This window comes from Xenopus tropicalis, chromosome 7 (assembly GCF_000004195.4).
Source record: "Xenopus tropicalis strain Nigerian chromosome 7, UCB_Xtro_10.0, whole genome shotgun sequence".
NCBI lineage: Eukaryota > Metazoa > Chordata > Amphibia > Anura > Pipidae > Xenopus > Xenopus tropicalis.
The window spans coordinates 103,367,724-103,380,411 of NC_030683.2; the positions used below are offsets into that span (position 1 = coordinate 103,367,724).

Genomic DNA, 12,688 nt, shown 5'->3' on the forward strand with positions numbered 1-12,688 from the left:
TTTCTGATCATCTGAACAGGAGAAATATGGGGAGACTTAAGGGCACTATTGAGACAACTGAAGGTATGCCTGCAGCTTGAGATTAACTCTTTATTAGCCTTTCCTTCACCCTTAAATATGCATGGGTGCTGTATGTTTGGACCTCCATACAGTGCAACACAAATGGTGCTTTGTCAATGAAATATTATACACAGTAGACCTGTAGGAAACACATGCAGGTATGTAAAAAAGTGGTGCAGGTATAGGATTCATTATCTAAAAACCTGTTATCCAGAAAGCTCAGAATTATGAAAAGATCATCTTCTCATCTAATTGGGACCTGGGATTTTTGGATAAGGGGTCTTTCTGTAATTTAAATCTCCACAAAATAAGTCTGTTATAAATCATTTAAACATGAAATAAACACAGTAGGATTGTTTGCCGCCCATATGGAGTCATGCAATTACTATCAAGTACAGGGCACTATTCTATTACAGAGGAAAAGGAAATCATTTTAAAATTAGAATTTTTGCTTTATTTGCCTAAAATGGACTCTATGGAAAAGAGCATATGTGTCAAACTGGTGGCCCGCGGGCCACATCCGGCCCGGCATGTAATTATATCCGGTCCGCTGTGTCACATGCGCATAGGGTTGGTGCACGCATTCGCCGTCATTCAAGCGGACAGAGAGAGCTGTGGGAGAAACCGGAGCAGCGCGGAGTTCTGGCGCTTGCTTGATTTTTTGGTTGACACAGGTACACGGGGCAATATGGCTGCTGGCACAGGTACACGGGGCAATATGGCTGCTGGCACAGGTACACAGGGCAATATGGCTGCTGGCACAGGTACATGGGGCAATAATATGGCTGCTGGCACAGGTACATGGGGCAATAATATGGCTGCTGGCACAGGTACACGGGGCAATATGGCTGCTGGCACAGGTACATGGGGCAATAATATGGCTTCTGGCACAGGTACATGGGGCAATAATATAGCTGCTGGCACAGGTACACAGGGCAATATGGCTGCTGGCACAGGTACACGGGGCAATAATATGGCTGCTGGCACAGGTACACGGGTCAATAATATGGCTGCTGGCACAGGTACATGGAGCAATAATATAGCTGCTGGCACAGGTACATGGGGCAATAATATGGCTGCTAGCACTGGTACATAGGGCAATAATATAGCTGCTGGCACAGGTACATAACTTGTTACCAAAAAAAGATGCCAGGTGTTCGGCGCGCGACCTAAAGTGTGTTTTGAATTTTGGCCCCCTGTGCAATTGAGTTTGACACCCCTGGAAAAGAGCCTTCCTGTAGTTTTGAACTGTTTGGATAATAGGTTTCTAGATCCCATACTACATATGCTAGTTTTTATTGCATATCTACTTTTTTCATCAAAAAACTCTTCATTTTTTTCCAAACTGTGTGTGCCATACTTTGGTATATTTTTCATATATACACCTGCCTCACTGTACTCTGCACTCTCATACACTGTGCTCAGCACCGGACTGTAAATTTGGCACAAGTAGCTGAGCATATCACTCCCCCCTACTACAAGTCCCTAGTGCCTTAGTGGTCCCGCACTTGTGCCAGAAGCAGTAGTAAATGACCCCTACTGTAACTAAATTAAATTAGTAAAGGCAAAATAGTATCTTGCAGGGATAGATAGCATCAGCACTTTTTCAAACAGTTTTTATTAAATAACAAAATAACTGACATTACAATATAAATCATTTGTACACATTATTTCACTTTACTATGTTTAAAGCCTCTCTTTCCTGTGAGGAATTCCTTATTGTTCATTTCTGGTCTCAGGATTATAATGTAGCACTTGGGGAAAAAAAGTAACGCCAGGAGTCCACTACATGAACATAAAATAGCAAATATCTCCACTGCCACCGATTCTTTCCCTCTGGTACTGAGGTAGGTGGGGATGAAGGAGATCCAAACTGCCCCAAATATCAGCATACTAAAGGTGATCATTTTAGCTTCATTGAAACTGCCTGGTAAGTTTCTTGAAAAATAAGCAACAACAAAACATAAAGTAGCTAAAAACCCCATATATCCCATCATGCACCAAAAAGCAACTGGAGAACCCTCAACGCACTCAAGAATTGTGACTCCTAACTTTGATGTTATGTCATTATTTTTAAAAGATGGGGAGTGCATAACCCAGACACTACATATAATGAGTTGTATAGTCATGCAAACAATTATTAATGTGTTGGGGATACGAGAATTTAGCCACATTCGTCTGCTGCTCTTTGGCTGAGTGGCATTAAAAGCAATAACCACCATGATGGTCTTTCCCAAGACACATGAAACACACAGTACAAAACTGACCCCAAATGTAATTTGTCGAAGGACACAGATTAGGTGTACAGGAGCACCAATGAACATTAAAGAGCAGAGGAAGCACAAAAACAAAGCAAAAAGAAGAAGGTAACTGAGGTTTCTATTATTGGCTTTTACAACTGGAGTTTTTGAGTTTCTTAAAAAAATCCCCAGGATGCTCAGAGGAATAAGAGACCCGACGACTGAAAGAGAAGCTAAAGTTCCACCCAAAGGATCTTCATAAGCAAGATACTCTAAGGATCTAGGGCGGCAGCCATCGTGCTGTTCAGTGGGCCACATCCATTCAGGGCAGTTCGTGCACACTATTGAATCTGTAATTATAAGGTGGGGTTTTTTTTAGCAGTTTTCATTGTTTAGCGAACCAACAGAAATATTTTCATTTTATTGCCTTGCTGTTGGTCCATTGGTCCCCTGCAAAGCATGTTTCATGTAGGGAAGGGAAGGGCAGCAATCTACAAATGGAGGCAATGTAAAATCAAGTGTAGGAGACCAACCTGTAGGCATTAAGAGAAATATTTTTCTTAGAAATTAAACTTATATTATTAAGGGAAGCAGAACAAAACTTGACTTGAAAGTGTGAAACAATGCGTAGAAGATGACAGTACAAGTAACTTAAAAATGAAGTGGAAGATAGAGGCTGAGATACAAGAAACTGGAGCGCAAAAGAGCAAAGGAAGAACAGAGTGCAAAGGTGGTGTGGGGAAGAGAAGAATCCTAAACCAAAAACTCACTGAACATTTTGTTTAAATTAAGGCTGTTTTGAGAATTAGTTAGAATGGGCAAACATGTTCTATATTGCCTTCTTGGTCTTATTTTATGCTTTTGGATGATGATAATAATAAAAATGATAATAATAAGCATAGAACAAGAAAGTTGTGGCCTGTTCATTTTGATTACCTGTTTCATTGCTAAACTCATTATCTGAGCAGGAAATGCAATCAAAGCAGCAGACTGGCTGTCCTTTTCGGGGGGCTTTTCTGTAACCTGGGGGGCATCGCTCACTGCATATGGATAAAGGCACCTACAAAACAGACATTAGCAGAACGAGAATCAAGTGACCAAGCTATGAACCCTACTACTCTACTACAAACATCCTAGCTCACATAATCATTACCATTTTGGTTTTGCTATCATTCCTGCCCATCCCATTTTTCCATTTTCATGTGCCTTTTACATTATTTTGTGTATGCCAATAATGTAAACTCTCTCAGTGGAGGACCCACAGACCCATTTATCAAATCATTTACTGCTGTGCCTACTTTTAATTTGTAAGAGTGGTTTTGGCTGCTTTGACCAGTGTAACTCTATTCTTCAAAATGAATAAGATTTCTGGTAAAATTAAATCAATGCTTTTTTTTAAGCCGTAGCTTTGTAACTCTTTATGTATCAGAATATTTTAACCATTGCATTGAGAATTGATATATGAGCCCCTTAATGATGAATTGTGCCACATCTTTAAGTTGATAAAAGCAAGTTGCAATTGTTTTGGTTCCTTTCATATTTCAGTAACAACAGTATGGAACAATCTGAAATTTCCTGATGGCAGCTTACAGAAAGACAGGCAGGGGTGCCTAGCATGGGGTCAGTAAATTCTCTGCCATCCTGCCTTTATACACCATCAGAGTTTAACCCCAATTCTGCAGCTAGAAGCAACAGAAAACAGAAAATGCACATGATTTCTGCTGACCTCTGTGAAGCCTCCACTCCAGAATATATTAATGTTTTTGCTGGCCTCATCCCACTGAGATCCTTGCATGCCATTAATAAGTCTGACATATTTTGTGGTTCCATCAGGGAGCGCTTGCCAATTGACAAAGTCTGCAATTGATGGTTGTTCTCCATTAATGTCAAAGTATAATTTCTGGCCAGCGGTATTGTTAAAGTGTACTTTTCTTAAGTAGTGTAATAACTGAGGAAATAGAACAAAGGCAAAAAATAACAATGGTTCAAAATTTTAACAGCTAAATGATTTTATCTGGAATAACATTCACCTGTAGATATCTGTTAGGCTAATGCCACACGCAGCGTAGGGCTGATTTTTTTTCGGCAAGCGGAAAAACGCTTGCCGAAAAATCAGCCCTACGCCTGCTACTTGTGCCTGCACCCGAATGAATGGGATACGCTCGGGTGCAGGCACATGTAGCCGATATACGCACAAAAACGCGTGAGAATGCAAAGTCTCGCGTTTTCTTGCGTATATCGGCTACATGTGCCTGCACCCAAGCGTATTCCATTCATTCGGGTGCAGGCACAAGTAGCAGGCGTAGGGCTGAATTTTCGGCAAGCGTTTATCCGCTTGCTGAAAATTTCAGCCCTACGCCTCGTGTGGCATTAGCCTTACAGCAACACCTGATAGCAGCTTGTATCCAGCCCAGCCCTAGATTTGGTACACATTTAGGCTGATGCCACACGAGGCGTAGGGCTGAAATTTTCGGCAAGCGGAAAAACGCTTGCCGAAAATTCAGCCCTACCCCTGCTACTTGTGCCTGCACCCGAATGGGATACGCTCGGGTGCAGGCACATGTAGCCGATATACGCATGAAAACGCGAGACTTTGCATTCTCACGCGTTTTCGTGCGTATATCGGCTACATGTGCCTGCACCCGATCGTATCCCATTCATTCGGGTGCAGGCACAAGTAGCAGGCGTAGGGCTGAATTTTCAGCAAGCGTTTTTCCGCTTGCCGAAAAAATCAGCCCTACGCCGCGTGTGGCATCAGCCTTAGTGTTATTCTCCTGCTAAAGCTTTACCAAAGGGCAGATGTACATTTATTCATACATTTATATGCTTTTCATCTCTTGCGGCAGTCACCTACCAACACTTGCTTGCAGGGATGCTATCAATCAGAGGAAACTTTAGTAAGGTCATTTCTTGTAGACAGATTTATCTAATGATACCTTCTAAATTCTGTGTTTGTATCTGAAGGAGAGTTCGATTGACTCAACAAAACCATAAAGGGTGCATTATGCCTTAATATCCATAGAGTCGGGCTTGTGCTCATTAACATAACTTAACATCACCTTTTTAGCGAGGTTGTTAACGAGTCCCTGTCTTACATTGGTCCCATTAATCCAGAGACCTGAAGGGAGGATGCACACATAAATGCACATTGGATCTGAACCCAAAAGCCTACATTTTGGCAACCAATAATATCTCACCTTCCATGGCTGAAGCTGGGTGATATTAAAACCTGAGGAGGAAGACTCCCCAGAAATCATGTCATTTATTCCATGGGCAAGAGAATAAACTGCATTATAAATAAGGATGGCATATCTAACGCTCTCCTCGTTGTAGCCCTTTTGTGCTAAAGTTTTAAGGTTTTCCTCCCCTGTGCAGTATGGAAGAGAAGTATTTGCAGATTGATTCTGACTTTGGTTTGACCACAAGCACCCAAAACTTGTTTCCCAGAATGATTTTATAAAGATATCCTCTGGATATAAGGAGGGGTGAATGCTGTAGAGGAAGTTTCCGAATCCTGGAATTCTTATGAATGGAAAGATGAATCCAATGGTTCCATTTAATGTTTTCCAAAATTCTTTATAGGAAAATATTGGAGATGAGATCCAACTAGCATGTGCAACCCAAACCTTGCCAGATGTTTTCTGCTCTGTGGCCACTCGTATAAAAGGGATTACTTCAGGCATGGAGCAGTAGAAGTATACAACATTAGCTGAGGATTTTCTAATGGCCTGCAGTATAGAAAGTGTCTGATATCTGGTGTGCTGTGCAGAGAGCTTCATAAAGAAGGCCACACAGATTCCAGCTGCTTCGATTTGTTTTCTTACCAGTTCACTACTATAGAGACCAAAATCATTATCAGAAACCAGCAGTCCTATCCAAGTCCACCCAAAGTGGAGCATCAAGTTGATAATATAAATGGGTGCTAACTGATCACTTTGAAGTGTACGTAAGAAAGAAGGAAACTGAATTTTATCACGCAGATCTGATAATGCCGATGCATAGGCTATCTGAAATAAACATAGGATGGTTAGCAAAGTTGCTTTCATCATCATTTAGAAGTTATTAGGGTTCATTAATTAAGCAGAGCTGATAATTCAGTTGTCACTAGAGTGATGCTGCCTGCTTGTTCTGCACAGTACAAAGTCAGTAATATTTTAGCCCACTTCAGGCCCTAATCCCGAATCCTGCATCCCAAATGATCACTTGGCTTAATCTGAACTCTGTGATATCAGGGACCATAGGTTGAGGGCTAAAGGGCATATGCAGGGGCTAAAGGGCCTTAATGTATGCCTGTCGAACATTCCCATACTAATTTATACACTAGCCAACGTCTCCTTCAAAGTAGCTGTCCTTTGTAACCCAAACCTGTGCAACCACTAAGACAAGCTTCAAATTAGAAGACTTTTGGGTCGGCCAATCGACTACTTTAAAAGTAAGCAAGCCAGCAGTAAAACAGGTGTAGGGACCCATAGGGTTAATATGTCCCTTCCTTCTTTGTCCTGTTGCTGGGCAGAGGCCCATGTATCTAGTGTGCCGTTAGCATATGTGCCTTATTGGTTAATAGGTAGACCAGTCCCTTGGCACTTCAATATAATGTTTAGCAAAGGGGTGGGTCTTCCTCTTTGGCTGCATCTGCTGACCCAGGTGGAAGTTCAACTGAGCCTGGGATCAACAGGGCCCCAGAAAAGTGATTACCCTAGAGGCTACGAATAACTCGGGGAACAGGGACCATGTGAATGAGGAGTAGTGAGTATCAGGATAATTTAGAAAGAGCACTTTCTAGCAAAGTGAGATAGTGAGATTAGTTAGAAAGAGCAGTTTCTGGCTCCAACCAGGAGAGATTAGCTGGAAGTACTCTTGCCTACAGGCATTGTTGCCTTAGAGCAGGACACGGTTAAGATGCAGGAATCAGGTCAGTTCCTATCCCTGATCCATAGTCAGCTGTGAGGGATCCTTGGCTGCTAAGGGACACCCTGAGGACACAGATACTTGGCCAGGCTACTCTCCACAGGGAGGCCGTGCTGGTTGGTGGTCCTTAATTTCCCCACCCTCGGCTGAGGTGGGCTATATGGGTGGACACCATATTTTTCTACCTTCTGTGCAATTGCCTGATATCTCCTCTGTGTGAGTATTGCTATAACCCTGTGGACCATTGTCTTGGACAATAAACAAGTTAAGTTCTGGTTTATCACAAAGAACCTTCTGGTGCCCATTGTTTCGTTTGCTTGCACACGCCCTAAGTGAGTTGCAGTTGCACTACACCCCAACTTTGTACTTTTTTGGACTTACCACTTGTAAAACATCAATTTACATACATCTGACTTGTAAGGAGTGTATTGGGGTTACACAGGCATAAGAACTTATTACATTTATAAATGTGTGAGCTGCTTATAAAGTAAGTGACACCTTGTTGCATCACACAACCCTTCTTTGGGCAAGCTTTTTGGACTTTGTACTTTTTTGGACTTTGTACCTTGCCCCTTGTAAAACATCCGTTTTTATATATCTGACTTGTAGGGCGTGTATTTTGTTGTTGACGAATTTTAAAACTCAGGACAATTTGTAATTAATGGGATTTTGAAATAAAAAATTTTATGAATTTGAAATGAAAAAAATCTACCAGTGACAACCTACTGCTTGAGGAGCCTATTATTACTGTACCTGGGGAAATCTGTAAAGTCCCAAAATTCTTGCCATTGCAAGGGATGAAGAGGACTGGAGATCTCCAATTATACCAGCTATTTTAAAATTTGACTCACACCTATAATTCGGGGTTGCTTTCTGTATTCCTGATAAAATTCTCATAGATCCCTCCATAGCTTTGGATTCCTTGTAGCAAGAATCATATATGCGGAAACCAAGAGTTACATTTGGTAGAAGACTGGTATCATTATTAATTTCATTTATGGCATATACCATCGCAAGTACTTCTTGGTAACGCAGAGTATAAAATCTGAAACAAAAAATGGAGCTTGGAAGAGAATGTAATGAGACATGTTCAGGTTTATTTTTTTTAACTCATGGAACAGTAAGGGCTGCAGTCAACTTGAAACTACTATTAGGGTTATAGGTGATTTTCAGCTTGGCAGGTAACAAAATGCTTGGAAACAGTTTCATTTGTAATTGCCTGGACTCATAGGTGCTCTCACAGGTCAGGCAATATTGTTTTGGAAATTCTAATTGTTAATTCATGACTGAAAAACATACTGTGTCAGCCAGTGTACGGCTGCCTTTACTTGTCTAGTTAAATGCTAGTATGTAGCAGTGCTTTAAATCAGGTGTCCCCAACCACCGGTCCGGGGACCGGTGCCGGGCCGTGGCCTGTGCTGAACCGGGCCACCTCTGCTCCCAATTACTTGTGATCCCAACTTCAGCCATGACAATAGCTATGCGAAGCCCAGGAAGATTTCTACTGATTACGACAAGGACCAAAGTACTTTATTAAGCTGTATGTAATAATAATATTAATAGTAAAGTGCATAATATAAAATTTAACTAGTACCGCCGCACCCCCCATCCCCGGTCCTTGGAAAAATTGTCTTGCTTGAAACCGGTCTGTGGTGCAAAAAATGTTGGGAACCACTGCTTTAAATTATATGTTATGGGGCTAAATACTTCCCTGCAATAATTTGCCAAGCTATTTCTGCGATCTTCAAACATCTATAACACCTAGTTCACAATACTACATAGAAAATATAGATGTACTAAAGCTATTTATATACAGATATATACAGTATATAAGAAGGGAAATAGGTCATTACTTATCACATTTTGCAGAGTCAGGCTTTTTGGTAAAATTTACATTGATGTTGTCAGGTCTCAGATGCACAGGGACAAGCCCTCCCATTAGAATGTTTCCATCCTTTTCATAGACCTGCAGATTATCCAAAGGCAGCTTGCACACCGATTCAGCCGTCGCTATAGCACTCCAACTAATAAACAGCAGCAAGCTCAAGAAACATTTACTGCAAAGGAATTAGGGCAAAGATTAGAAATTCTCTGTAATAATGACACAGTGCATTGTACTTAATGGTAACTAAGATGCATAAATCCACATTGGTAATAAACAATCCTTATTTAGTGTTTAAAGGATTAAATTACCTATATAGAACCCTAATCAAAATCCAAGCAGCCCTACAATGTTCTCTGTGTATCCTGCTTTAAATGAATATTTTAGCATGTATAATATCATTTGGTTATGTATCTGTGAGGCCCTGAAGCTATAGATGTTTGTCCCTTGTACTATAATAAAAATTTTTTTATTTAAACATAAACTTTGAAACTACAATTTTTAAAAGAAGAGTAAATTATTACCAGGAAAATTCTGAGAGTGGCATGATAGAGAGTATTCCAACTGCAGTAATGCTAATAGCAAGAAGCTGATTTTTATATTGCACTGAATTCTTAGATTTTCTGTGACATCATACAGATACATATGTTGGTTAATTATTAGCTAATTAAACATGTATAATTATCTTTGTCCTCAGGGTCAGTACATAGGATAGAAAAATGGGATAATAATCTTTAGGGCATTTAATGCACATGGTCACTGCCCAAAAGGGACAAGATACTGATCCGGTGGGGGCCAAATTGGTCCCTTTCAGGCATGGGATGGTGGCACTACATCTGCTCATTATTTAATCCTTCCTATTACTTGCATTGAGCCCACTGAAACTTGGGAATACTCATATTTTGCCAGTAGATGAAACGAAAAAAACAAAAACAAAAACCCCATGGTAAGGTCACAGACATAAGCAAGAAACCATTCTCATATCTGAATACCAATCACAATATATTCTTAGTGCAATGCTATGCAAAAGTTCTAAGCCATTACATTGTCTTACATTCCTGATAATAAATTGTTACATCAACTAATCTGTTTATACTTAAAAGAAAGAAAGGTAAAAACTAAGTAAGCTTTATCAGAAAGGTCTATGTAAAAGCAGCCATAAGCACTCACAGAAATGCTGCACTGAGTTCTCTGTCCAAAGATAAAGGATTTCTTGTCTGTTTGTTTTCCTGTGCCAGAGACACACAGCTCCCCCCTCACTCAAGAATGCTAAGAACTCCCTCCCCCCCCCTTAGGAATGTGTGATCTGAGCCAATCAGCAGGAAGCTGACTCATAGGGGCTGATTTACTAAGACACGAATTCGAATCCGAATTGGAAAAATTCCGATTGGAAAACAAACATTTTGCGACTTTTTCGGAAATTGTTGCGACTTTTTCGCTACCAATACAATTTGCGCAAAAAAACGCGAGGTTTTCGTAGCCATTACGACTTGCGCAAAAAAACGCGAGTTTTTCATAGCCATTACGATTCGCTCGTATCTTGTCACGACTTTTTCGTATTGAGCGCTCGTAAGCGGCGGTCGAAACTTTCAGACTTAGCATGATTTTGGAAGCCTCCCATAGGACTCAATGGCACTCTGCAGCTCCAACCCGGCCCAAGGAAAGTCTCCCATAGGGCTCAATGGCACTCTGCAGCTCCAACCTGGCCCAAGGAAAGCCTCCCATAGGGCTCAATGGCACTCTGCAGCTCCAACCCGGCCCAAGGAAAGTCTCCCATAGGACTCAATGGCACCCTGCAGCTCCAACCTGGCCCAAGGAAAGTCTCCCATAGGGCTCAATGGCACCCTGCAGCTCCAACCTGGCCCAAGAAAAGTCACCATACTGAAGCTTGAATGAATCCGAATGTTTCGTACTCGGCGCGAAAGCTGCGATAAAGGCGCGACTTTTCGCTCAAGTTTTAACGCTACGAAATAATCGCAACATTTTGCGCAACTTTCGGAATGGCTACGAAAAAGGCGCAACTTTTCGCGCAAGTTTTAACGCTACGAAAAAATCACCAGATTTTGCACAACATTCGGAATGGCAACGAAAAAGTCGTGGATAATTTTCCGAAAAATCGCCAAATACCAATTATTACGAAAAAAACGCAATCGGACGCATTCGGCCCGTTCGTGAGTAAGTAAATGTGCCCCATAGTCTTACAAACTGTGCATGTACACCGGTCTTGGTCTTGGTGCAGGAGTGAGGCATTATGGGAACTTTCTTTACAGAGATCAGCATTTTTTTTTCCCTATGAGGCTTCTGATCATCTGAACAGAAGAAATATGGGGAGACTTAAGGGCACTATTGAGAGAACTGAAGGTATGCCTGCAGCTTGAGATTAACTCTTTATTAGACTTTCCTTCTCTTTTAAATATGCATGGGTGCTGTATGTTTAGACCTCGATACAGTGCAACACAAATGGTGCTTTGTCAATGAAATGATATACAGTAGCTCTGTAGAAAACACATGCAGGTATGTAGAAAAGTGGTACAGGTATGGGATCCATTATCCAAAAACCTGTTATCCAGAAAGCTCAGAATTATGGAAAGATCATCTTCTCATCTAATTGGGACCTGGGATTTTTGGATAAGGGGTCTTTCTGTAATTTAAATCTCCACAAAATAAGTCTGTTATAAATCATTTAAACATGAAATAAACACAGTAGGATTGTTTGCCGCCAATATGGATTCATACAGCTTAGTTACTATCAAGAACAGGGCACTATTCTATTATTACAGAGAAAAATGAAATCATTTTAATATTAGAATTATTTGCTTTATTTGCTTAAAATGGACTCTATGGAAAAGAGCCTTCCTGTAGTTTCTAGATCCCATACTACATATGCTAGTTTTTTATTGCATATCTACTTTTTTCATCAAAAAAACTCTTCATTTTTTTCCAAGCTGTGTGTGGCATATTTTGGTATATTTTTCATATATACACCTGCCTCACTGTACTCTGCACTCTCATACACTGTGCTCAGCACTGGACTGTAAATTTGGCACAAGTAGCTGAGCATATCACTCCCCCCTACTACAAGTCCCTAGTGCCTTAGTGGTCCCGCACTTGTGCCAGAGGCAGTAGTAAATGACCGCTACTGTAACTAAATTAAATTAGTAAAGGCAAAATAGTATCTTGCAGGGATAGATAGCATCAGCACTTTTTCAAACAGTTTTTATTAAATACCAAAATAACTGACATTACAATATAAATCATTTATACACATTATTTCACTTTACTATGTTTAAAGCCTCTCTTTCCTGTGAGGAATTCCTTATTGTTCATTTCTGGTCTCAGGATTATAATGTAGCACTTGGGGAAAAAAAGTAAAGCCAGGAGTCCACTACATGAACATAAAATAGCAAATATCTCCACTGCCACCGATTCTTTCCCTCTGGTACTGAGGTAGGTGGAGATGAAGGAGATCCAAACCGCCCCAAATATCAGCATACTAAAGGTGATCATTTTAGCTTCATTGAAACTGCCTGGTAAGTTTCTTGAAAAATAAGCAACAACAAAACATAAAGTAGCTAAAAACCCCATATATCCCATCATG

The 12,688-nt window shown here is 40.8% G+C and overlaps 1 protein-coding gene across 1 annotated transcript; it reads right to left on the reverse strand.

Moving 5' to 3' along the window:
• Positions 1-1,727: 1,727 nt before the first annotated feature.
• On the reverse strand, positions 1,728-9,637 carry LOC116412373 (extracellular calcium-sensing receptor-like). The gene is made up of 7 exons (XM_031906532.1): positions 9,615-9,637; positions 9,062-9,232; positions 7,962-8,253; positions 5,498-6,307; positions 4,027-4,248; positions 3,237-3,360; positions 1,728-2,650 (listed from the first exon to the last, which is right to left on the reverse strand). Exons 1-7 carry the CDS (start codon positions 9,635-9,637, stop codon positions 1,728-1,730), a joined length of 2,565 nt encoding a protein of 854 aa, XP_031762392.1.
• Between the last annotated feature and the right edge of the window lie 3,051 nt (positions 9,638-12,688).